We start from the raw sequence: 26,304 nt of genomic DNA, 5'->3' as shown, positions 1-26,304 counted from the left end.
ATTAAGAGCAAAAACATGTTTTCCAGGGTGTGTACTTGTGTGTGCATCAGTGTTTGTGTAAGTGTGTGTGCGAGTGTGTTGGAGGTACCTAGGGGACACTTCACGCAAACGGCAAATTCGTAACGTTTTTTTCAGAATATACCTTTAAATACACATACATCCATACATTCATACTAACATACATACAGTACATACATGTTATATATATATACATACAAATACATATTTGTTTCACTGGCTTTTAGTTTTATTACAAAATCAATATGTATTATTACTATGTGGATACTGTTAATTCAGTCACTTAAATATTCAACAAAAAAAAACGCATGCACTTTCTTTTGGTTGTATTGATTTCTCAGTATTGCACTCTTCGTTTTCATTTGTAAGCGGCCTTGGACTCCAGCGCTCCTGCCATAAAACAGCAGCAGCAGCAGCACATATAATGTATCATCCTGGCTTTGACACTCTCCCGTTTAGTCTCTATAGGCGCCCAGAGCCCTGTTCTTTCGGCGTTTGATAACGAATAAATCTGTTCCTGATGTGACAGTCCTTACGAATACACATCTGGGGTAAAAGAGCGTATACAATAGCTTAACTGGCGGATTATTTCACAGACGGTTTCGTTTTTTCCGGATGCCCCTCGATTTAAACTGTCAGTTGGTTGCCACAACAACAACGGCCCCATCCCCCACCTCTTCTTTCTTCTCTTGTGATTGGACGACGCAGGATGTGACTTCGTAGGTCATGTGCTCAACCACTGGCTCTGCTGGTGCTTGCCCTGGGCTCATGCCCCCAGATGGGGTGGAGTCCTCTCTCAGAGACGGAGGGGTCAGGGCAGGAGTTACGGATGTCAGCTGGGGTTCGAGGGTAAGTGTTATGTCATCCTCCTTGAGAAAGAGAGAAAAAAATTTAAGGAATAGTTCACCTAATTTGCTGAATTTTGCAAACCCTCAGGCCATCCTAGATGTAGATGAGTTTGTTTCTTCATCAGAACAGATTTTGAGAAATGTAGCATTACATCACTTGCTCACCAGTGGATCCTCTGCAGTGAATGGGTGCCGTCAGAATGAGAGTCCAAACAGCTGATAAAAACCACAGTAATCCACACCACTCCAGTCCATCGATTAGCGTCTTGTGAAGTGAAAAGCTGTGTGTTTGTAAGAAACAAATGCATCAAGTTGTTTTAAATTTTAAACGGTCAATTCTGGCCAAAATACCAATCCATAATAGAGTCCATCCCTGTTGTCCTCTGACATCAAAATCCATTGGCATCGTTGTTTAGAACTGTCTTGGAATGCTTTCACTTGTAAACCGTGTGTAATCTGTTCATATTTCTCTTCTGATTCAAAAAAGACGACTTCACTGAAGAAAGCAATATTATAGATAGAGAACTTAAAAATGTATTAGATTGTATGATGAGTGATTCCCGCTTCACCAGATGTTAATTGATGCACTGGAGTCATGTGGATTGCTTGTGAATTATTGTGATGTTTTTATCAGCAGTTTGGACTCTCATTCTGACGGCACCCATTCACTGCAGAAGATCCATTGATGAGCAAGTGATGTAATTTCTCCAAATCTGTACTGATCTTTACCCATCTACATCTTGGATGGCCAGAGAGTGAGTACATTTTCAGAAAATGATCATTTTTGGGTTAACTGGTGGTGAAGGATGTGGAAATTAAAAATGCCACCTTGACTTCCTCCTCCTCTTGCTGCTCTGGGATGCATTCGGTCTCCACAACGGATTCCTCACCATACACTTCCGCCATTCCCATTTCGGCCATGGTCACACCCATGTGTCCCAGCATCTCCACCTGATGGGGCTCCACCTGAGCCGCCGCCCACAGGTCAGCCAGTCTCGGGTGGGTGGGCGGGCCCAAACTGTGAATAGTGCTGTTGGGCGTGGCTTGTAAGGAGTGAGAGGCGCTGTGCACTCGATGTTCCAAAGACTTCAAGAGAAAACATGAGAAAAAGAATCAAGAATGTTTGTAGGTACGATGGGAAAAACAAACTTTGAAACAAAAAAGTATTTTAATACTGGGTACGGAAGATGCAAAAATGAGTCCTGAACATCTTTAATGAGGGAATTAACTACAATTGCTAAAACAGGTCAAGCAGTAGAGCTAATCACAACTCTGTAGTGTTCCTCTGAGCATGTAAACATGGCAGCGTGTCAAACTGTGTTTTCTGACCTGTTGATACTGCAGGAGCTGCTGCTGCTGGTACTGCTGATACTGTTGGAACTGCTGCGCCCACAGGTCAGCCAGTCTCGGGTGGGTGGGCGGGCCCAAACTGTGAATAGTGCTGTTGGGCGTGGCTTGTAAGGAGTGAGAGGCGCTGTGCACTCGATGTTCCAAAGACTTCAAGAGAAAACATGAGAAAAAGAATCAAGAATGTTTGTAGGTACGATGGGAAAAACAAACTTTGAAACAAAAAAGTATTTTAATACTGGGTACGGAAGATGCAAAAATGAGTCCTGAACATCTTTAATGAGGGAATAAACTACAATTGCTAAAACAGGTCAAGCAGTAGAGCTAATCACAACTCTGTAGTGTTCCTCTGAGCGTGTAAACATGGCAGCGTGTCAAACTGTGTTTTCTGACCTGTTGATACTGCAGGAGCTGCTGCTGCTGGTACTGCTGATACTGTTGGAACTGCTGTAGGTGGTTCTGCTGCTGCAAGGTCAGCTGCTGCTGTGTCAAATAGTGGGTGGAGCCGTCATAACCCTCACCCGAAGCCCCACCCGCCATGATGTAAGAGCTGGCAGCGGGAGAAGCTACGACCGAGGGCTCGTTGCTGATTGGCTCCCACGCATCAGAGGAGGAGAGACAGTAAAGGCCTTGGGAGACATAGGTGTGAGGCCACACTTCTGCCGAGGAATGATGCAACGGCTGGTCTGAAGGACAGAGACATGGAAACGAAGGAGAGACAGACGGAAGGTCATAAGGTGAGGGTTCAAATGCAGGTGAAACCAAAGTAGTTTCTAGAACAATAACCATATTAGCATCCACACAAAAACACGATAACGTTCTAACGTTCTACACTTTGCAGTTTTGTCTGTCACATTAAATGCTCAAGTTCTTTAAAGCAGGGTGGATTCTGATTGGCTGTCAATGTTTTTTTTTTTATCAGCTGGAAAAAAAACTGGAAGTGATTCTAATGATAGCCTTCCTCTGTGTCGTTATCATTCTAGATGTGGTGTGGACTCTGCTATTCTTTTCCATTTTAAATTATTTTTTAAAACTAAATTCTAACATTTTAAAATTCCTTATGTTCTAATCATACAGTCAAATCATTTTAAAGAGATGATTTAAACCCAAAAATTAAACTGTGTCGGCCCCCATTGACTTCCATTGTATTTTTTTATCCATATAATGAAAGTCAGCGGGAGCCGAAACTCTTTGGTTACGAACATTCTTGAAAATATCTCATTTGTGTGCTCCTCAAAAGAAAGAATATCATACAAGTGTGGAACGACATTAGGGTGTGTAAATGAATATTCCATTTGTTTGGACTATCCCTTTAAAAATTTTTACAATCATGTTTATTTTTCATTGTTACAATTCTCTTATTTTGACATAATCAGGCCAAAGAGATGCTTTTTGTTTGGTGTTACGTTGCAACCTGGCTTCAACCCAGGGCTTGTATAAGCTCTGATAGCTGAACCTCAGGAAAAGTGCTGTTCTGCCATTCTCCCCCATCGCCTTTGGGCCTGCAGCTGTCACTGTGGCATCTCTGACACATTTCCTCACACTAAATAAAGTGGTGGCAATGCGCTCTAGACCTGTCAAATGGACTGGAAGTCACATCAGTCAAGGCTAGGTAAACAATATCAAACAAATCGGCAGAAATATCCAAGTGCTCACATCAGTGAAACACAGGTGTGGTTATGAGACTCCTGTCAAAAGATGCAAACATTTCTTACTGCAAGAGCAGATGAATATTCACAAGCTTTTGAGTTGCCAGTGTAATGATCATGCAAGGATGTGCTTAAGAAGTGTGTGCTTGTAATATCTGAGCTGTGGATTAACAAAAGATTGTTCCATTCATCTGAAGTCAAACAAAATGTAAAAACTTTAATGTAACATAACATAAATTACTGTATATTGCCTTTATTAAAATCTCCAACAATGTCTTCATTCTGTTATGGCATGAGGTGGTTGTTGATGACCCTCACCTCTGCTGGTGATGCTCTCCTGGTTAACCTCACTGAGGTGAGCCACGCTGCCCTGGTTGGAGTTGGCACAGAGACTCTCTCCATCCATAGAGTTCCAGGTTAAGAGTGCGGCCTCAGAGATGGCAAACTGCTGCATAATGCCTGCAAAAAGTCAATTTACAATTTTGATGTTTTAAAGACGAAATATACTCACAGATTTTCACTGGGTGGTTCACTCCACTAAACATTTCCAAATTCTTATGTTGGCATATAAATACTACTGTTCAAAAATGTGGGGTCAGTATGGTTTTATTATTATTAATATTGTTTAAAAAATTCATACTTTTGTTTAGAAATGAAAGGATGCATTAAATTGATCAAAAGTGACAGTTAAGACATTTATAAATGTTACAAAAGATTTCTATTACAAATGGATTAACAAAAGATTGTTCCATTCATCTGAAGTCAAACAAAATGTAAAAACTTTAATGTAACATAACATAAATTACTGTATATTGCCTTTATTAAAATCTCCAACAATGTCTTCATTCTGTTATGGCATGAGGTGGTTGTTGATGACCCTCACCTCTGCTGGTGATGCTCTCCTGGTTAACCTCACTGAGGTGAGCCACGCTGCCCTGGTTGGAGTTGGCACAGAGACTCTCTCCATCCATAGAGTTCCAGGTTAAGAGTGCGGCCTCAGAGATGGCAAACTGCTGCATAATGCCTGCAAAAAGTCAATTTACAATTTTGATGTTTTAAAGACGAAATATACTCACAGATTTTCACTGGGTGGTTCACTCCACTAAACATTTCCAAATTCTTATGTTGGTATATAAATACTACTGTTCAAAAATGTGGGGTCAGTATGGTTTTATTATTATTAATATTGTTTAAAAAATTCATACTTTTGTTTAGAAATGAAAGGATGTATTAAATTGATCAAAAGTGACAGTTAAGACATTTATAAATGTTACAAAAGATTTCTATTACAAATAAATGCTGCTCTTTTGATCTTTCTATTCTTCAAAAAATGTATTTTACGGTATTTTAAAATATTAAGCAGCACAACTGTTTTTTTATGATAATAAGAAATGTTTCTTTAGTACCAAATCAGCATGTTAGTATAATTTCCGAAGGATCGTGTGGCACTAATTTGCCATTATAGGAATAAATTACATTTTTAAATATATTAAAATAGAAAGCAGGTATTTTAAATTATAATAATATTTTACAATATTACTAATTTACTGCATTTTCAATTGCATAAATACAGCCTTGGTAAGCATAAAATACTTTCTTAAACTTTCTTACAGATTACAAAATTGGAAATAACAATAAATTCTCAGAAAGGTTGTGTTAGTAAAAAAAAAATAATAATAAAATGAAATATTACAATTTAATGTAATTAATTGCACATTTTAGTCCCTATGCAATTTTATGATTTTAATATAAAAAGCCCACATTTTTGTGCTGATAAAAACATTTGCTATTAATGTACTGCAATATTTATTTATTTATAAACACCCTTAAACCAAGATAAATTGACCAGAGAAGCAAAATTGCATGAGATATTGAGACTTTAAGAGAATATGGAGTAAATATATTATGTGTTTTAGTAATATAATATTTATAATAATATAATAGCATTTTTCTGACCCCATGTTTTTATTTGTATTGAGCAACAAAACATGCCAAATTAAGTGAGGTTTAATCTTATAAGCTTACAAGTGAAACCCAAATATACTGATAAGTTAAAATATATATTTGAGGTACAGTTTAATTTAGAAAATGTTCAAATGTCCTTTAACGCTATAAATCATAGGCATACATTTCAACTTAATATATTATGTTTCCACCCTGTACCACAACTAAATGTGAGAAGGGGGATGACATTTCTCTCTGGTGACTTTACCATAATACATTTTCCAATCATCTCACCCGCTGCCATTCGTGCCTCTTTTTCTCCATCACTCAGGTCACTATAGGCGTCATTTTCAAGCCGTCTCTCCCTCTCGCGGTTCAGATTGGAGCGTCCCGCTCCCCCTTCTGGCCCTGCGGATGGTTTACCCCAGCTCTGCCACTCAATCATGTGGGCCACACGACCCTGAGCCATGGCAGTGGGCTTGGTCACTTTGTCCTTCATTGATCTGGTAACCCCTAAAGAAAAAGAAACACAAGTCAGCGCCTCTACAGACTCTACATGGAGCTGCAGAAAGGGGCGAAATGAAAGCAGCTAGGCAGTGCATTATGGGATATGTGTCATTTGTTTAATCACCTCACTACAGTAAACTACCGCAAGGCTCTGTGGATGATAACAACTAAATGAGTGATTATGAATGCGCTACAGTCTGTTGATTTGATCAGTCGCCGCACAAGCGGTGAGAGAGATGCGATTGGTTGACCATGTTTAGAAATACATTATTCACAAGAGTAATGAATTACATGAGATTCATAAGGTTTTATGCATGTATGAATAATTAGAGCCGAAAGGGAAACGTCTAAACATATTTCCCTTAAACAAAATGGCTTATTATCATGCAAACATCTCATTTGAACGGGAGACGCATTCGTTTAAAACTTAAGGCTCTGAATGTTAACGAGAGCTAAAAACAAGGTAGTCTGATGGTAACCTCGCTGACGGTTGCATGATTTTTCTCTAGGCTGCTGACAATGATAAAAACCCCATCTGATGAAGTGACGGCTCTCTTTAAATACTTTGATAAATCACCCCTGTTTGTTCCAGGGGGAAAACAATCTAATGGTATCACTTGAGCACTTCACCCCATTTTCAAGCATTTAGGAAAAACAAGAGAATTACAAAAGATACAGGACATGAAATCAAGAAAGATTCAGATACCTACGTTTCCCGAAACCTGTTGTGACAATGAGCAGTATCCATAAAAAAACACCACAATACACTAATGACCAACAGTTTACTTCAAAAAACAACAAAGCACACTACAAAACACAGCTGGCATCAGACCGAAAGACGACGTTTCCCAGCAAGCTTGTGGAGATGGATAGTGCACTTACGTCAGCCGTTTTTTTGTGAACTCTTATTGGGTCTGACTGGGGATTTCATCAATGGCTAAAGAGGCCATTGACATGCACTAATTAATGGAGGAGGCAGGTGGTGAAACTGGAAAGGGAGGGGAACCCACAGGGGCAGCCATGTTGGCTCCAATCGCCATCTCCTCCTCTGGAGCCAACATGGGGTCGGTTACCAGCTACCGGGACAGACACACACCTGACACACCTGTCAGAGAGGACTTAGCCAGAGCTCCAATCCCATAGGCGTTGGAGTTCCGCTTCAGATTGGGCAAAATGGAGGTGGTGTCCTCCATGGACAGCTGGCAAAAGGAAGGAAGGAGAGAGAGAGAGAGAGAAAGAAAGAAAGAGAAAAGCAGCAAAAGTTAGGGAAGTGGGAGTAAAAATCAATTAAAGTAATAAGCCACGAAAATCACTGGCTCACTTTCATTATACACCGGCAATGATAAAGTATAATATAATTTACTTTCACTCATAATGAAAGTAAATGAGGATTGGAGCTGTCAAGCATCAAAATGATATAAAAGAAAAAGAACCATAAACATCTGAATCTTCTGAAGTGATTCAAAAACTTGCCCAGCAAACAGACTGAAATTTTGTTAGGGAACAACTACATGATTCAGATTTGCTCCTTTTGTGTTCCATGGAACAAAGAAATTTAAAATGAAGATTGAAAGATTTGTCAGAGGCTTAGTGGTGGTGACATTGTGTGACTGTGGTGTAGTTCCCTTAGCCTAACACTAGCTTTTTTACTTCTGGTCATTGTGAATTCATTAAAACTTGATGATGGAAACCTGTAAGAATGAGTGTTGTTATTGTTAGCTAAACTAAAGCTATTAAAAATAATTTTCATAAATTGAAAAATAATTGTAAGATGAGAAATTTTTACTTAAAATATGTAAATGTAAATTAGAACTGAATTCAACTGAATTAAAGCGTTAAAGAATAAAAATAAATTAAAGCTAATTAGAAATATTCTAAAAACAAAACCTAATAAAAATGATAAAAGCACATAAAATTACTAAAACTTAAACTAAAATTACAATAAAAATTAAAAAATGTGAAAATAAAAGTTCATTCAACATACACTGAACAAAATTATAAACGCAACACTTTTGGTTTTGCCCCCATTTTTCATGAGCTGAACTCAAAGATCTAAGACTTTTTCTATGTACACAAAAGGCCTATTTCTCTCAAATATTGTTCACAAATCTGTCTAAATCAGTGTTAGTGAGCACCAGTGGCGTAACATTGCTTTGAAAAGTGGTGGGGACACCACGCAACTCATTTCCTAGTTTTTTTATTTAATAACCTAATTTACGTGGGGACTGGGTTTAGAGTTGGACAAACTTAATTTTTGCTTTTCAAAAATACATCGATGTACCAGGGGCGGCGCCAGAGAATTTTGAATGCAGGTGCTGAGGGGGTGCTAGATCATTGACAGAGGGAGCTGGGCAATTCAGGACTCCACACTCATTCTTCCCACTGATCGCTCTTTTGCGATTAACTTTCTCAGTTGGTTGCAGTTTTTTTTTTTTTGCGCTACAATATGCTGTTAATCAATGCATAATGATGAACTTTTATCGAAGTTTATAGTTATATGGAAACGAAAATATTTAACATTCAACCCGTTCTTTTTCATCAGTAGTATTATTTGTGATTTGAATTTTGTGAATGGGAGTTCCTCTTTTACCATGTTATAAGTCGGGCTTCGGATGCTTTCACTTTCGATTTCACGATCTTGCCAGGTTTTACAATAAAATATTTTTCAATTACTTTCAAAAAGTGGTAGGGACAATATCGACCCTGGCAAAAAGTGGTGGGGACATGTCCCACCCATCCCACCCACAAATTACGCCTATGGTGAGCACTTCTCCTTTGCCGAGATAATCCATCCACCTCACAGGTGTGGCATATCAAGATGCTGATTAGACAGCATGATTATTGCACAGGTGTGCCTTAGGCTGGCCACAATAAAAGGCCACTCTAAAATGTGCAGATTTACTATACTGGATATTGGCAGGAACTGGAACACGCTGTCGTATACACCGATCCAGAGCATCCCAAACATGCTCAATGGGTGACATGTCCGGTGAGTATGCTGGCCATGCAAGAACTGGGATGTTTTCAGCTTCCAGGAATTGTGTACAGATACTTGCAACATGGGGCCGTGCATTATCATGCTGCAACATGAGGTGATGGTCGTGGATGAATGGCACAACAATGGGCCTCAGGATCTCGTCACGGTTTCTCTGTGCATTAAAGGTCGATATTTGTGAACAATATTTGAGAGAAATAGGCCTTTTGTGTACATAGAAAAAGTCTTAGATCTTTGAGTTCAGCTCATGAAAAATGGGGGCAAAAACAAAAGTGTTGCGTTTATAATTTTGTTCAGTGTATTAATAAATAATTTAATAGTAAAATAAAAAAAACTTAAAATATCACTGGTTAGAATCATAAACTTTTGTTGTATTAACTTTTTTTTTTTTCATTCAAAGATGAGAGCAGATGTCACTAACTCCATGTGAGCCACACTGTGTTATCATCTCACACATCCAGTACCACCTACAAGTTGCAAAAATGGGCCAAATCTCAGATAACTTGACGTGGCCTATCAAGACCGCTCATACTCCCAAAGACAGCATTTTTTTATGTTTATCAAAAACAGTACTATGGTGAAATATTATTACAATTTAAAATAATTGTAATTGTTTAATTTTTTTTATTTAATTTATTCCTTTGAGGGCAAAGCTACATTTTCAGAAGTCATTTTTCAGCGTCATGTGATCCTTCAGAAATCATATTTGACAATAGTACTGTTTTTACCGTATTTTTGATTCAATAAATGCAGCCTTGGTGAGTATAAGAGATTTCTTCAAAAACATTATAAAATCATAATTATTCCAAACTTTTAAACAGTAGTGTACCTGACATAATATGTCCAAAATATGTTTTTTGAGCATTTGTTTAAAAAAAATGCTGGATACCCCCAGAGAGTAATATCATATAATTAAAAAACAAACAAATAAAAATAAAAAACAAGAGAGGCAGACAGTATGAAGGGCAAAAGGTCAATACCAGACTTACATTGATTCCTTCCCAGGAAAATTCGGCACGTCCATGCTTGAAGCAAAGCAGATAACAGTTGAAGAACAGATGGGAAAGATACAGTGAAAGAGAAGAAAAGGCATGATTTCAGTTAGCAGGAAACAACAGAAGGCAGAACATCAAGCCAAGTACAGAACACTAGATCTGGAAGAACAACAGATAAACAGAAAGCAGGAGAAGGAGGCGAGACGCTGTTCATCTGTTATGAACTGTTGTGTAAACCATATATCTTTGTATGCACCCTTGTTGTGTTATACAGATAGTTCGCTAATATGGTGTAAAATATTCATGAATGAAGTACCACCTATAGTGTATCTGTGTTGATGTCTGCCTTAGAAGTCTCTACACTGGATGAGGACAGCAGCAAGAGGAGATGGAGGCGACTTTGATGAGTAGCACTGGAGTAAGTAATCCTAGCCAACCCAAACATACTCACAGAGTGCGATCGATCGCATTTACACTGCACCCAGCGCAGCGAGACAAACACTGGTGCCAGTACGAACAGCAGTAGCCGCTCATTGTTCATTAAGAGAAAGATCAATATGAAAAGGTCAAATGAAGGTCAATATCAGAAAGGCGTTGGCGTGGGGCAAATGTCTGCCCCTTAGAAACTCCGAACAGACAACAGGCACGGTTGGACCGTTCGGGGGTTGATCGATTCGTTTTCCACCATCTTAGAGTTTATGGCTGCTTCTGTTACATAAACGTGGAGCTGGCTCCTAAAAATACATTTTTGAGGCTGGCTTGCAATTACGGCAGCCACCTATAACTTTTCTGTGGGGGCAAAAACAGATAGGTGCAAATTAAAAACATAGAATTAGTTTTCTCTACCCAGTGATGAAGTAATTCATGTTTTGCCACACACTTTACGCTGTGTAAAACTTTGAATGGGATTTGTTTTCAAAACAACTTTTAAGTTACAATTATTAACAGAGTGCGGCTGTGATTTAATGTACTGATGGGAAAGATTGGGCGTTATGCAAGGTTATGTGCTCTGGATTTGAGCGTAATGAAACCCATAGAAACACAACTATATGTGATCCTGGACCACAAAACCAGTCTTAAGTTGCTGGGGTATATTTGTAGCATTAGCCAAATTTATTTTTATAGCCAAATTTCAAAATTATAGATTTTTCTTTTATGCCAAAAATCATTAGGATATATCTAAAAGATATAGTAAAGATATATCTACTAGGATATAGTAAAGATCATGTTCCATGAAGATATTTTGTAAATTTCCTACTGTAAATATATTAAAACTTAATTTTTTAAGAACTTCATTTGGACAACTTTAAAGGCGATTTTCTCAATATTTAGATTTTTTTACACCCTCAGATTCCAGATTTTCAAATAGTTGTATCTCAGCCAAATATTGTCCTATCTTAACAAACCATACATCAATGGAAAGCTTATTTATTCAGCTGATTTCAGATGATGTGTAAATCTCAATTTCGAAAAATTGACTCTTACTGGGTTTTGTGGTCCAGTGTTACATATGTGATAGAATTATAGATGCTAGCAATTCTTAAACTGTTTTCACAATTCACGTGTCACAAAACTAATAGAAAAAAAGCAATAAATGTGATATGATTAAAAATGTATGCAAATAATTAAGAGGCCCTGATAATATCATGAGCACTTTTATCTGCCTGTGATCAAACTTTACCTATTGAGTTTATTCAGTTAAATCAGATGAGTTGCCAGCAATACTTGTTATTGTTGTAATTGTTTCACACAGAAAGGTCTAAATTCTCAGTTCGTTTAGTTATCAAAAGAAGGTCAAAATTAATAAAGAGCACTGTAAATAATAAACCACAATCCTGTATATTCCTGTTAGAATAGATTTTCTTAGAGGTCAGCTAGGTAATTTGCTGATTATATTTGGTTGTGTGAGAATAAAAACATGTTTTATAAAAGCAAACACTCATACAAAGTCTGTGAAACAAACTAGTCCCATTTAGGGCCTTCCGAATTAATCTATAATAATTTATTATGTGAAGTTTAAGTTTGAGGGTGATTGAGCTAGCAATAAGATAACTAAAATAGCCTTGCTACTTAGCAACTAGCACCTGATTCTTGAGTTGAAGCTTCTATTACAAATTATTTTATTTTTATTATTCTTAATTTAGCAACCAGTAAGTGCCTTTTCGAGGGCAGCTCTCTAACACAAATGCATACATAAACAACACAGACACTATTTCAATTGGCTCCAGCTACAGTGAGACAACAGTACCTCCTGGCTCGGCTTCTTAACTCTGCATTGAGATATTAAACATGCCGTTTGGTTTGGACAGCTACCAGTAACCAAATGGTAGATTTTGAGCCAAATTCATCTGTGGCTGAGTAGAGTGACAAGCCAGGAGCTGTTGCCCTTGGGTGGGACGTGAACACAGACAGCAAACAGGGAAGATGGATGAGGCTATGTATTCCCAGGAGACAAACCCGTTTTACAGCAATACTGTACGGTAATGGCTGGGCTCTGGGGTCTGGCTCCCGTGGCCTTGCTGAGAATCTAATATAGAGGCTTTTCAAATACACATTATACCATCAAGCTTTCTCTGACTTTCAGCGCTACGGGGTGGCAAGACGTGCATGTGGCACGCAGGGGGTCTGCGTATTAGCTAAAGACTTCATTAAAGTGTCATGGGGCACAAATGTCAGCACTCGGTAGGTATAATAGCTTCGGACAGAAATGCAGACATCGCAAAAGTTTTATTTCAGCAAAGGACATAATTTAGATGTGATCCTTAGAGCTTAAGCTCACAACATGTGACAAAGGTTTGGCACAAAGCAAATCTTAAATATGCAAAGCGCTGTAGTTTTCCTTACCTGCTCCCCATCTTTCCGAACGGGAACTGCATCCACCGCTGCAGGGGAAAAGAGAGAGACAGACAGAGAGAGAGAGAGAGATAAGGAAATAGGCATGTGGCTTATGCAACCTTTACCAAATATGCTAAGTCAAACTGACAGCTTCTCGCTACATTTTCTGCTGACATTCACACAAAGACCTAAAATTAGATTAATTATCTATCCAAAACCGCCAGCACTCTGTGGGGAAGGAGAATTGTTGCATCACGCTTTTATATTGCATCTGTCACGATAATAAGGTTGTATCAAACAAGCAGGACGACGAAGATGAAGATAATTCCAAACAGGCTTTAATAAATCCACAATATGATTCAAGCAGCGAGAACAGCATCCAACCAAAGCGTGGTAACAAACAATGCCCGACAACTAAGGGGTGAAAGGCATGAACTTAAATACTGAAGTTAATAAGTTGTGCACAGCTGAACAGAATGACACAAATTAACAACCATGGCAACAAATGCTAAGGGAAAATGGTGCAAACTGAAAACAAAGTGCATGTGATGTGTGTGAGTGAGTTTGAAAGTACGCCCCCTCCCGGAAGGCACAGCCTCATGCCGGCAGATGGATAGAGGAGGTTCTGGAACAGGACGGGAATCCGGGATAGGGACAAACAAAAAGGTCTAAGGAGGTGCAGATGGAGGGGACAGCCAGGGAATGGCCTTGAGCAGAGGCAGGTGGATGATGATCCAGGCCACAGCCAAGACAGCGACCCACGGCGGCATTGCAGGAGGGAAGAGCCATGGAGGTGTAGAGACAGATGCAACCATGGGGATGACCGGAGACAACGATGACATGGAGGAAGCCCACCGCGCAGCCAAAGAGCCAGTGCAGCGACAGGACTCCAAGGACCTAGGCGGCTGCAACAGTGCCGCAGCAACAACCCCCCGAGATGGCAGCAGGGGTCCAGAGGACTGAGGTTGAGCTGGAGCGACCGAGGGCGGAGATAGAGCCTGAGGAAGGGCCGAGCTACAGTCTTCAGTGGAGGCACGGCGATGTCCGACTCAGGCAGAGCCAATGGTCCGAGGGAGCACGGCGAGGCCTAAAGTCCGATGGTCACTGCTGACGTTGAGGGAGGATGGAGCGCAGGAGTCAGGGCGACAGGTCAAGGAGTAGTGGAGCGTGCAGAGGCAGAAGGTAGATCCACAGGCTTCCAACATCCAGGAAGAGATGGCTCCCAGCAGGCCTGAGGTGTTGACCCACCACTGAGAGGAGGCAATGAGGGACTGATGGGAGGTAGTGATGACTGAGTGGCAGAAGTAACTGGGGACTGGAGAAGAGCTTGGAGAGCAGTACAAAATCCAACACAAAATTCAATTTCAACAGAATTCTGGAGAGGTGGTGGGAGAGGGAGGTTGGGACATAACAGACTGATTCAGGTTGTAGCAAAGGGGATAGAAAATCAATCTCTCCAAAATCAAAACAGCTTTCGAGTGCGATGGCCAAACACTCACTCTTAGTGGCGGGAGGTTGGGTGGGGCTCACTTCCATCCCCACAAATTCCACATTCACTCCCTCAGCGACGGAGGAAGATGCTGGCTCATACACCTGGTCAGGCACGTGGTGCTCAGGCTCCATGGCGATGTTCAGCTCTATCGCTCTTGTTAGCGCTAGCTCGTGCGTTGTGGCAGAGTCACTCTCACTGCCTGTGGTGGGCACGGGCTGCCGATCCCCGCAGTCTGGGTGATGTTGGCTGGGCATTGGGTTGTTAGTGCAGCGGGTATTGTCATCGATAGGTCCGACAGTAAGTGGAGATTTGCAAGAAAGCAGCATCCACTCCTCATAACCCATGAAGCTCCCTCGAGCTGCTTCCACGGACAACTACGCTCTGTTCAGGCCAATGCGAAGAAATGTGAAGAGGCAGTCATCCGGGTACGATGTTAAATAAGAGAGGTTAAGGAACTCTAACACATGTTCCCCATAGGGAGCGGTCCCCCTGCTCAAGGCACAACAGCACAACAGTCTAACTCGTGACGGAAAACTAAACAAACAAAAAATACGCATATTCCCACAAAAATTTAAATTACGCCGCTTCTATCAATTTAGTGGTCGGGTATTCTGTCATGATACTAAGGTTGTATCAGACAAGCAGGACAACGAAGATAATTCCAAACAGTTTTTATTAAATCCACAATATGATTCAAGCAGCGAGAACAGCATCCAACCAAAGCATAGTAACAAACAATACCCGACAACAAAGGGGTGAAAGGCATGAACTTAAATACTGAAGTTTATAAGGTGTGCACAGCTGAACAGATTGACACAAATGAACAACCATGACAACAAATGCTAAGGAAAGACAAAGTGCATGTGATGTGTGTGAGTGTGTGGCAGCAAAATGATAAAAACATTTAGTTATCATGCTGCTTGATGCAATTATGCAAATGAATAGGCATTGTATTGAATTGTAAGAGGCTTCCAAGAGATGCTGAATTTAAGATTAACCTCAAACAAGCATGTGCTAATAGAAGAAAAGAATTCGGACATCTTTAATATTAAAATCATATTCATTAGATTCATAAATATGTTTATTTTGTATTCTAGCTTCCTGTATATTTGCACTTTGGCATCATTTTGATTATGTTGATGGTGAGTGTGTTTTCAGTGACTAATTCAAAATGACAAACTAGAAATTACACATAACCCAGTTTGCACTAACATTTTAAATGATGTGCCTGAAAACAATCGCCCTGTAATGTTAGAGACCGCATACACACATAATATTATAGCATAATGACTTTGTTTTTGAGACAAAGCAATAAATGGAGCCACAGCGCTCAGTGACAAAACTCAACATGGTGCATAAGGCCAACCAGCAATCAAACAATCATCTGTATCAAACATATAAACAAGAGTATGCAAACATGCAGGTGATCATGTGCACTGTAGGCTTATATAAAATGTTTATTGTGTTCCGACTGTTTTTGAGAATGGCACGCTTGCTGCTCAAGCTATCGTCTCTAGTGAGAGTAAGGATATGTTTGCAAAGAATGATAAATGGCTGTAAAGGAGAGATTGTGTAGAAGCCCTTACGGCATATGGAGATGGTTTAGTTTTGTATGCTAATTGCTAACTGCGGTCACTGCTCCCCTCATTTACAACAATCCAGATTCATCAATTCATTGTAGAACAAGAGTAAAACCTAGTGCCTGCTGTGCAGTTTTTTTTTCCTGCTACAATTGCCTCTTGTCAGATTGTACAATATGACCCCAATGAGACTTTGCGTAAAGCTGCATTCACACTGTGAGATTTTGCCATCTGACACAAATTTTGGGAATCGTGAAAGATGGTTATATGGTAAAATCCCTGAAAATTGTCCAGTATGCACCTTGCTTAAAATGCTAACAGACTTTCAAAAATTCATCACAAAAGTCCTATTGGGAATGGTAATTGTCTCTCATGGGGAAGGCTGTAAAAATAAATTTGCATGGCTCTTCAGTGATAAAACTGTGTATTTAGATACTGATTTATTCATGGTGGAGGAGCAAGTTTTGTGGAAATGCATTTCTCACATTGTCAGTCACATGTTTAACATTTATTTAAATACCCTATTCAACAGATATTTATTGCATTTTATCTCTCTAAATGATGGATGTCATTTTTAAAATTAGCAGCCATTTGCAGAAACAAGTTAACACAGGTATTTAGTTGACTAGTTGCTGTTGCTGCCATAACAATGGCTAATAAATGTTTACATGATTTGTGTTCTCACTGTAGTGAAGCGGTGATGTAATATTACGCCTGTAAACAGTTTCCAACATTTCAGAAATAAAAGACTATTTTTAAAATGCATGCATGCTGAGCATGTCACTCTAAAACATCCAAGTCTGTTGACTTTTCCATATGACAAAATAAATATTTTATGATTTCTCAAACAGCAAAATTGTGGCCAAAATCGTGTTGTAAATCTTGCAGAAATTCTGTGTGAGAACCTTCACTGTGCACATGTGCAGTTATTAGTGAATGAGACCCTGTCTATCTGCAGTGCATGTGCCCTCGCTCACTCCCCCATCTCTCTCTATTCAATTTAGTTCTATTTAATTTAGCTCAATATCAGTGAAATGGAGTTGAGCATTCATTCAATGAACTTATTTACAACAGTCCTAAACCATTGACGCAATAGAATAACAATATTTGTGATGGGGTTAATCGCATCAAAACAGAATGTCCCAGTCCTTGTTCTATTTGCATCTGATTTTTTTTTTCACTCCAGACTGATTCGGATCTCAGAACGCATTAATTGCACCCCGTGCATGTGTGTGTGAGCTTGTCTTTTAATTGCTGGGCTCTCTCTCTGTAAGTACAGCAGAGCCTTTGGTCCTTAGGGCCATTTCCTCAATCAACCTAACCCACTCTGGAGAGATGGATAGAGCCATGCAGAGCAGTGCAGCTCTGGAGGAGACCAATGAACAAGAGTGAAGAGTAAACAGAGAAAGACAGATAAAGTGAGTTAAGGTAAAGCAAATCTACTCATAATCAATTACAAAGGAGACAGTCAGAACCAACAGACCAGAAGATCAGTAACAATGACAAGATGAGAGCAATGATAGATAGATAGATAGATAGATAGATAGATAGATAGATAGATAGATAGTAGGGCTACACGATAAATCGCATGCGATATTTAACGCGCATCTTGTCAGAAAGCCGGTTCTGTAATCAGCGGTAAATCTCCATCACCTGCGGGCTTTCACATTGAGCAGCATTAACTACACAGAGCCGTTGTTCACTGACTAGCTGCGCAAAACCAGGTTCATATTCGCGCGATTTTTGGCGCAGCTCGTCAGTGCCCGCAGGTGATGGAGATTTACCGCTGATTACAGAACCGGCTTTTCTGACAAGATTCGTGTTAAATATCGCATGCGATTTATCGTGCAGCCCTGATAGATAGATAGATAGATAGATAGATAGATAGATAGATAGATAGATAGATAGATAGATAGATAGATAGATAGATAGATAGATAGATAGATAGATAGATAGATAGATAGATAGGATACACTGAACAAAATTATAAATGCAACACTTTTGTTTTTGACCCCATTTTTCATGAGCTGAACTCAAAGATCTTAGACCTTTTCTATATACACAAAAGGCCTATTTCTCTCAAATATTGTTCACAAATCTGTCTAAATCTGTGTTAGTGAGCACTTCTCCTTTGCTGAGATAATCCATCCACCTCACAGGTGTGGCATATCAAGATGCTGATTGGACAGCATGATTATTGCACATGTGTGCCTTAGGCTGGCCACAATAAAAGACCACTCTAAAATGTGCAGTTTTATCACACAGCACAATGCCAGAGATGTTGCAGGTTTTGAGGGAGCGTGCAATTGGCATGCTGACTGCAGGAATGTCCACCAGAGCTGTTGCCCATGAATTGAATGTTAATTTCTCTACCATAAGCCGTCTCCAAAGGCGTTTCAGAGAATTTGGCAGTACATCCAACCGGCCTCACAACTGCAGACCACGTGTAACCACACCAGCCCAGGACCTCCACATCCAGCATCTTCACCTCCAAGATCGTCTGAGACCAGCCACCTGGACAGCTGCTGCAACAATCGGTTTGCATTACCAAAGAATTTCTGCACAAACTGTCAGAAACCGTCTCAGGGAAGTTCATCTGCATGCTCGTCGTCCTCATGGGGGTCTCGACCTGACTGCAGTTCGTCGTCGTAACCGACTTGCGTGGGCAAATGCTCACATTCGATGGTGTCTGGCACTTTGGAGAGGTGTTCTCTTCACGGATGAATCCTGGTTTTCACTGTACAGGGCAGATGGCAGACAGCGTGTATGGCGTTGTGTGGGTGAGCGGTTTGCTGATGTCAACGTTGTGGATCGAGTGGCCCATGGTGGTGGTGGGGTTATGGTATGGGCAGGCGTATGTTATGGACAACGAACACAGGTGCATTTTATTGATGGCATTTTGAATGCACAGAGATACCGTGACGAGATCCTGAGGCCCATTGTTGTGCCATTCATCCACGACCATCACCTCATGTTGCAGCATGATAATGCACGGCCCTGGAATGGGAGGGAGGTTGAATTCCTGGAAGCTGAAAACATCCCAGTTCTTGCATGGCCAGCATACTCATCGGACATGTCACCCATTGAGCATGTTTGGGATGCTCTGGATCGGCGTATACGACAGCGCGTTCCAGTTCCTGCCATTATCCAGCAACTTCGCACAGCCATTGAAGAGGAGTGGACCAACATTCCACAGGCCACAATCAACAACCTGATCAACTCTATGCAAAGGAGATGTGTTGCACTGCGTGAGGCAAATGGTGCTCACACCAGATACTGACTGGTTTTCGGACCCCCCTCCTGACCCACCAATACAGTAAAACTGCACATTTTAAAGTGGCCTTTTATTGTGGCCAGCCTAAGGCACACCTGTGCAATAATCATGCTGTCTAATCAGCATCTTGATATGCCACACCTGTGAGGTGGATGGATTATCTCGGCAAAGAAGAAGTGCTCACTAACACAGATTTAGACAGATTTGTGAACAATATTTGAGAGAAATAGGCCTTTTGTGTACATAGAAAAAGTCTTAGATCTTTGAGTTCAGCTCTCATGAAAAATGGGGGCAAAAACAAAAGTGTTGCATTTATAATTTTGTTCAGTGTAGATAGATAGATCGATAGAGAGATAGATAGATAGATAGATAGATAGATAGATAGATAGAACAACGGACAGCTAGAATGAACAATAGATTGAACTATAGACAGACAGAATGGTGGAGAGACAGACAGAATGAACAAGATAGATAGACAGAATGATTGATAGAATGAACAATAGATAGATAGCTAGACAGACAGACAGAATGATAGAATGACAGACAGATGGAATGAATGATAGATTGAACTATTCACAAACAGATAGATAGACAGAAAAATAGAATGATAGCTAGAACGACGGGCAGATAGAATGAATGATATATTGAACTAAAGACAAACAGAAAATGGATGGATGGATGAATCGCTGCACATCCCAGCTGTCAGGACCCATAACTTTCTATCCATCTTTTCCACCATGATGTAGCCCCCTGATGTTGTTATGGACAAAACACTTCCACTCATGCAGGAAAACACATTGAGAAAATCCCAAGAGACATGAAGGATGAGCCATCGCATCCAAGGTCGCTAAGCGCCACATGGCCACTGCACTGTTTACTCTGCCCATCTACATTTATGACTGAGTCGATGACACTGAGCATTATGTGGGCCGGAGCTTCAGGGGAAAGGAAAGCAAGAGCGAGATAGACGGAGAAAGAAGCAGTCAAATGGGATAAACAAATATGCATGTGATGAGGATAAAAGCTAACTTCAATGCACAGTGAACGACAAGGAACAGGATGAAGATTCCTAGACTCCTAGCGTAAGCCTGACGGTATCAAGGGAAGAAGCAGCAGAAGATCTGCATTACCAACAACCAGATGGAGGAACAACTGGACCATGGTACAATCTGGCTTGACAGATCTCACCGCCTAGCATGTCTGGGAACATCTTTGAGATTTTATTATACAGCAAAAGGTAAAGATGGAGAGAGGGAAGAAAAAGGTACAAATAAAAGAATGCAGGCCAGAACTCTGACACACGGTGACGCTCACAGTGACTCTGATTAGGAGCGAAGTCCAAGAGGCTGACTAACCTCCAGTACTGAGCCAAAAACACACGGAGAAGAGGGGGAGGGAAAGGAAAGACAGAGACAAAGAGGATGAGAGAAAGACTGAGACACTGAATGAAGGAAGGAACGCTATGCTATGCAGTATAACAAAGAAAAACTGAGGGCAAAAGCGGGTAGGCGTAAAGAGATTAAAATGACACTGAGTTTAAAGATGCAGAAAGAGAGAGAAAAGAGTCACGAGAGAGAGCACAGAGTTACAGACCATTTACACTTAATCGATCAGATTGCTATCCGATTAGGTTTATGTCTACACAAAATGGAAGATCAGATCTGCTTTTCCCAGGGTATATAAATGCTAATGCAGAGCTGTGAAATTTTCCCTCTTCAGCTCAAATAGAAATCAGTGTTTGAGATCTGGAGGTGTACATTTTCGTATTTGGCCTAAACAACAAGACGCATTTACACTTAACTCAGAGGCATCTTGTTTGTGTTTAAACCTCTTCCTGAAGTGGTCTGAGGGTACGTTTACACAACAACGATTGTACTAAAAACAGAAATGTTTTTCTTTTGCATCTTTGAAAAGTTTCGCGTACAGACAACAATGTTGTCAAAAAATCCCTGTTCAGACGAATCCGCGAAAACAACTAAAAACGCTGTATTATGCATGCCAGGCCAGTAGTTGGCGATGTCACTTTGTAAAGAAACACTACATGCCTGCGCATACGTGTATTCCTATAGACATGATGTCACCACTTTAACAAATTTACGTTTTTGTAGTTTACACAGAGACGACAATGGCATAATTTTTAAAAACTTACACTATGTTTTCAAAATTTGGCCCCCAAAACGCCATTGTTGTATAAATGTACGGCCAAAAGGTACTAATAGTTTTACATTTTTAGTTGAAAACGGTGTCGTGTAAACATCCTCTTAGTCACAGATGTGTCTTAGGGACCACTCAGCACTCTTTCATGATCATATAGTAGTCAGAGAAATAGAAATTAAGTGTGACCCAGTGAAAATACCCCAGCAAAAAAATATATGAGCAAAAGACTAAACTTGAGTGAAAAAGGGGACAGTAAAAAAAGAGATGGGGAGTATGAGAAATACAAACACATGAACAGAAACTAAACTGAACAACAGCAGAACTTACTGTTGATGAGTCAGCTAGTTATCAAACTAGGACAACGTCTGGTTTGATAAAGTTACACCAAAATCTCATTTTCTGTGCTATGCAAAGCTGCATAATAAATTTAAGCGAATAAATGCCCAAAATAAATATCAGCAAACTCTATCAGCAAGAATCTATGCAAAATTAGCTGGGATATATATTTATATACCCATTAAATGTTTGGGTTCAGTAAGATTTTTTTATATATTTTATAAATATAGTCTCTTATTCTCACCAAGGCACATTTATTTTATAAACAAATTCAGTAAAACAGTATAAATATAAAGTAAATATTGTGAAATATTCTTTCAATTTAAAACAGTTTTCTGTTTTAATATATTTTAAAAAGTAATTTATTCCTGTGATGGCTGAATTTTCAGCATCATAACTCCAGTCTTTAGTGTCACATGATCCTTCAGAAATCATTCTAATATGCTGAATTGCTGCTCAAGGAAATGTCTTATTATTATCAATGTTGAAATCAGTTGTGCTGCTTTATATTTTTATGGAAACATTAAACTTTTTTTTTCAAAAGTTCAAAAGAATATATATAACGTAAGCAATATCTTTCATTTACAAGTATAGCATTAAGAGAGAGAGAAAGGAAGAGAACATTTTATTGCATTTCATTATGGTTTTGACTTGTAAGGCTGAACATTTCTTTACTTGGGACTTAAAACTCACCTCTAAATTATCGGTTTATAAAAAACCTTCAACCTAATAATAATGGAAATCTGTAAAAGAAGCAACTGCTTCTACTGTCTCAAACTTAGTTTGAGTGAACAGACAGGTGAACAGACAACTGGATGGCAGCTGCTTAAAATAAGAAAAGTCAGGGGGCACTTTTTTGAATAAAACCTAAAAGTAACCTGAGGATCAGGTCCCATTATGGACAGCACTGGATAAGAAGTAATAAGAGGTACAAATTCACCAGAAGACATTTGAGAACTTCCTGGCTGTCACTCCCTGTGCCTCCATCATCCTCTTTCTCTCCCTCCCTCCCTCCTTCCCTTCACTAGTCTGATTCATTCTTTGCAGCCCTTCTCTCTCTTTGTGATTCCTTCTGCCCCTTCTGCCTCCTCCTCCTTGAGGAGTAAACCTCTCAATCATACTGAGCCAGTCACCTTGGACCGTGTCAAGCTGGATCATGCAATCACACACGTGCAAGAGATTGAGTGTGTGTGTGAGAGAGAAAGGTAGAGAGAGAGCATGTGCATGTCAGCTTGTCTGTCCCTCTTTCAGAGCTTGAAATTAAATCAATACAAAGAGGCATCCCTGGGTAACGCAATAGCTCAGAACAGAACAAACACGTACAAAGAGCAACCCAGTGCAAACATCGGCATTAGTGCCAAGAGCTCAGCCATCTAACTGATGCCCTCCCAAACACACCTACATGACAGTTCTCACCCACAATCCTGTGACAAACAAATACATTCGCCGTTTTACAGCTCTATATGTACATTTATTCATTTAACAGATGCTTTTACCCAAAGAGACTTTGAAAAAGTGATGTATCATAAAGCACTCAGCAAACGAGAGAAAAGTCTTTTATTGCACACCATTGTGTGACTGTTCTTTCAAGCTTGCCAATACATACTTCTCTCAACTTATTGCTTGTTATATTCACTCTGCGACACTTACTTGGGATTGAACCATAAGATCAGGTCATTCATCGTTCGGCTACAGTGACAATACTGTTCAACTGCTCTGGAATATGTATTATGGAATATATAGAAACATATACATAGAAATATATATATATATATATATATATATATATATATATATATATATATATGCACAAATATACAGTGAGCTAAGCTTCCTTTTAATACTGCACATAACGGGCCACACCTTCTGCAGAGACCATGATGCTTTGAATGTGTTGGAACAACCTAGATGTTTTTTCACTCAATATCAATGTTGAGTCTGTTGCTGTCTTATTTTTCAAGACTGTCTGTTAAGTAACCCAATACAAGCACATTTCATAATATAGCAAATAAATCATAATATATTTTCAAATAAATATGGTATAGAAAAACAAGCAATATATATATATATATAAAAAAGACATCATCAACATGATTTTTAAATATTGCCTTTTGTGTCATACATGTAAGTTAAATAGCCAGAGGGGGCTTACAAAGTTGCAGTTCAAAATATAAAAATATATACTCTGTTAATTTATGATAATATGTTAAATATGCTTAGTGCTGTGTCTACAGCCATAGATTGACCCTCACTGCCGATTGGTGAAGTACTGAAGACTATAATTATCAAACCTATTCCCAGTGAACATGTTTGACAGCTTAGATAACATAACTTTAATGAGGAAAGCCTGTGGTGTCATTTCATGCTCATTTACTGAAAGCTGCAAGAGGGTATTTCTAGTTTAATATTTTGATTAGTAAATTGCAGTTGCCCTTTACAATCTGTCACCAGATTCAGGTATTTCAGTTGTGCCCTTTAAAGGCTGAGGTTGATTCATTACGTGATCTTGTGAGAGGAGCAATAGCTGTGTAAGTGACTCTAATTAAAAACCCAAACACATACACATACACATACACATACACACACACATATATATATATATATATATATATATATATAAAGTTAAAAAATATAATTCAAATGCAATACATTTTACCGATAACACTGAATCTCTACAGGATTTGTGATGATCAATGAAGACCTAAGAATGTTTCTATTTCTGGCTGTAGCAACAATTTGCTTTGTGAGCTCATGAAGTCAAGAATAACAAAAAAAATCGATAACAGGGCCTTGGTTGAGCCATTAAAAACATCAGTGCAACATCTCGACAGCACATAAATTTCCTCAGCTTACATGACAAGTGTCTGCTTCGCTCAAAATAAAGGGGTGAACAACCACAGGCCCGTATCAGGCACTTGACCCATATTATTTAGCATGCATCTTATCCTCTCTCCTCTCCTTTTCGGTCACTGTAAAGTAGACACTATTTATAGCCAAGCACACTAAATATGCAATCCACGCTCCTCTCCAGAGCATTTCAGATACCCGGCCCATTTCAGTGCCACATCTTGAATATGCATATGAAATTTTAATCTTAAAAAATAAGTATTTCTATAAGTGGCAATTAAATTTAGTTGCTCAGCAGGATATAAATACAGCCCGTATTTATATCCTGCTGAGTAACTAAATTGAATCCCTAATTACCCAATATGTCCTACTCTGACACTTTGTGCTATAGCTTTATTATGTGAAAGAAACCTTCCATCTAGACTCTCTGTTCCTTTGGCATCACAGCTCAATGACAATCAAAGGTCAAATACAGCAGAATTTATTTATTTATCACTCCATCAGCTGCCTGAGTTTGTTTTGATGCTGCGCTCTCGTCTTAATGGGCATACAGCATCGTAAAACACGTTTAAGAAGAACAATTCTGTGTCTTCTCTCCAGGGTAGTTAGCCTGCCAGCCATCTCACAGTTACAGCAGAATATTAATCGTGGAAAAACACCTGCAATTTGTCATCAACGGTTTTGTTAGCGCATACCCGTTTGGCAGGAACATGTGCCCACCAGTGCCGTTGACTTTCCAGAATTTGACCTACATGTGAAGCGCATCCAGCCGGCTCCATGTCACACCTGAACGCTTTTTGCACGTGAGCGCGTGGACCCTGCACCTCTTATCCTGAAAAACATCTTCTTCGGTTAACCTGCATGAACGAACGTACACACTCAAACCTGTGAACTGCTGCTGTTTTCACACAAACAGCTCCTAACGTGACCTTAGCACAGTGTCAGATATGGCGAGTCTTTGAGACCGTCTGTTCTGGAGGTGCATTGAATGCAATCGTACGCTCCAAAAATTCCACTTTGGGTCTTTTTACCACTGGGCAAACGGTCTGTCTGCATCTACCGCATGCACGCGGACACATGCGGCTATCAATTCCAGACGTACTAACAGCTCTCAAAAGCTGACACCTCCATCCCGGCTTCCCAAAAGCAGCGTGCCAAATCACTGTCAAAGCCTGGAGGACAAACGGCCTTTAACCAAAAGGTTTCCATAGAAACACACACCTTTTCCCTGAGAGGGGGGATGCGTGTGAGCATCGCCTATCGCTCCTCTACCCCTAGCTGGTCTCCTTTCAACCTGGAAAAGAAAGGCAATCAAAACAGAGAGGGTCTTACTGATGGTGCGGGAGCCGATACAGCCCATGGTGTCTCAGCGAGGGCCGGTTTGTGAACGAGGAACGACAGCCACCCTCTCAGCAGACATTCTCTCCTTCTCTCTCTCTCTCTCTCACTCCTCTTCTTCTTCTCCGCGTCTCTGACTCTC

General features: G+C 39.8%; 1 protein-coding gene across 1 annotated transcript; it reads right to left on the bottom strand.

The window, feature by feature from the left end:
• Window positions 1-630: 630 nt before the first annotated feature.
• LOC107599528 (uncharacterized) lies at window positions 631-26,304 on the bottom strand. Its single transcript, XM_016291152.1, has 8 exons — window positions 26,157-26,304; window positions 13,148-13,185; window positions 7,410-7,512; window positions 6,101-6,319; window positions 4,746-4,886; window positions 2,607-2,899; window positions 1,695-1,952; window positions 631-887 (listed from the first exon to the last, which is right to left on the bottom strand). The coding sequence occupies exons 1-8, from the start codon at window positions 26,182-26,184 to the stop codon at window positions 654-656; spliced, it is 1,314 nt and encodes a 437-aa protein (XP_016146638.1). The 5' UTR covers window positions 26,185-26,304; the 3' UTR covers window positions 631-653.

The sequence above is a fragment of the Sinocyclocheilus grahami genome, unplaced genomic scaffold (assembly GCF_001515645.1).
Source record: "Sinocyclocheilus grahami isolate Dianchi unplaced genomic scaffold, SAMN03320097.WGS_v1.1 scaffold268.1, whole genome shotgun sequence".
Classification (NCBI taxonomy): domain Eukaryota; kingdom Metazoa; phylum Chordata; class Actinopteri; order Cypriniformes; family Cyprinidae; genus Sinocyclocheilus; species Sinocyclocheilus grahami.
The sequence above is the reverse complement of the archived record's forward strand: the minus strand, read 5'-3'. Positions and strand labels throughout refer to the sequence as shown.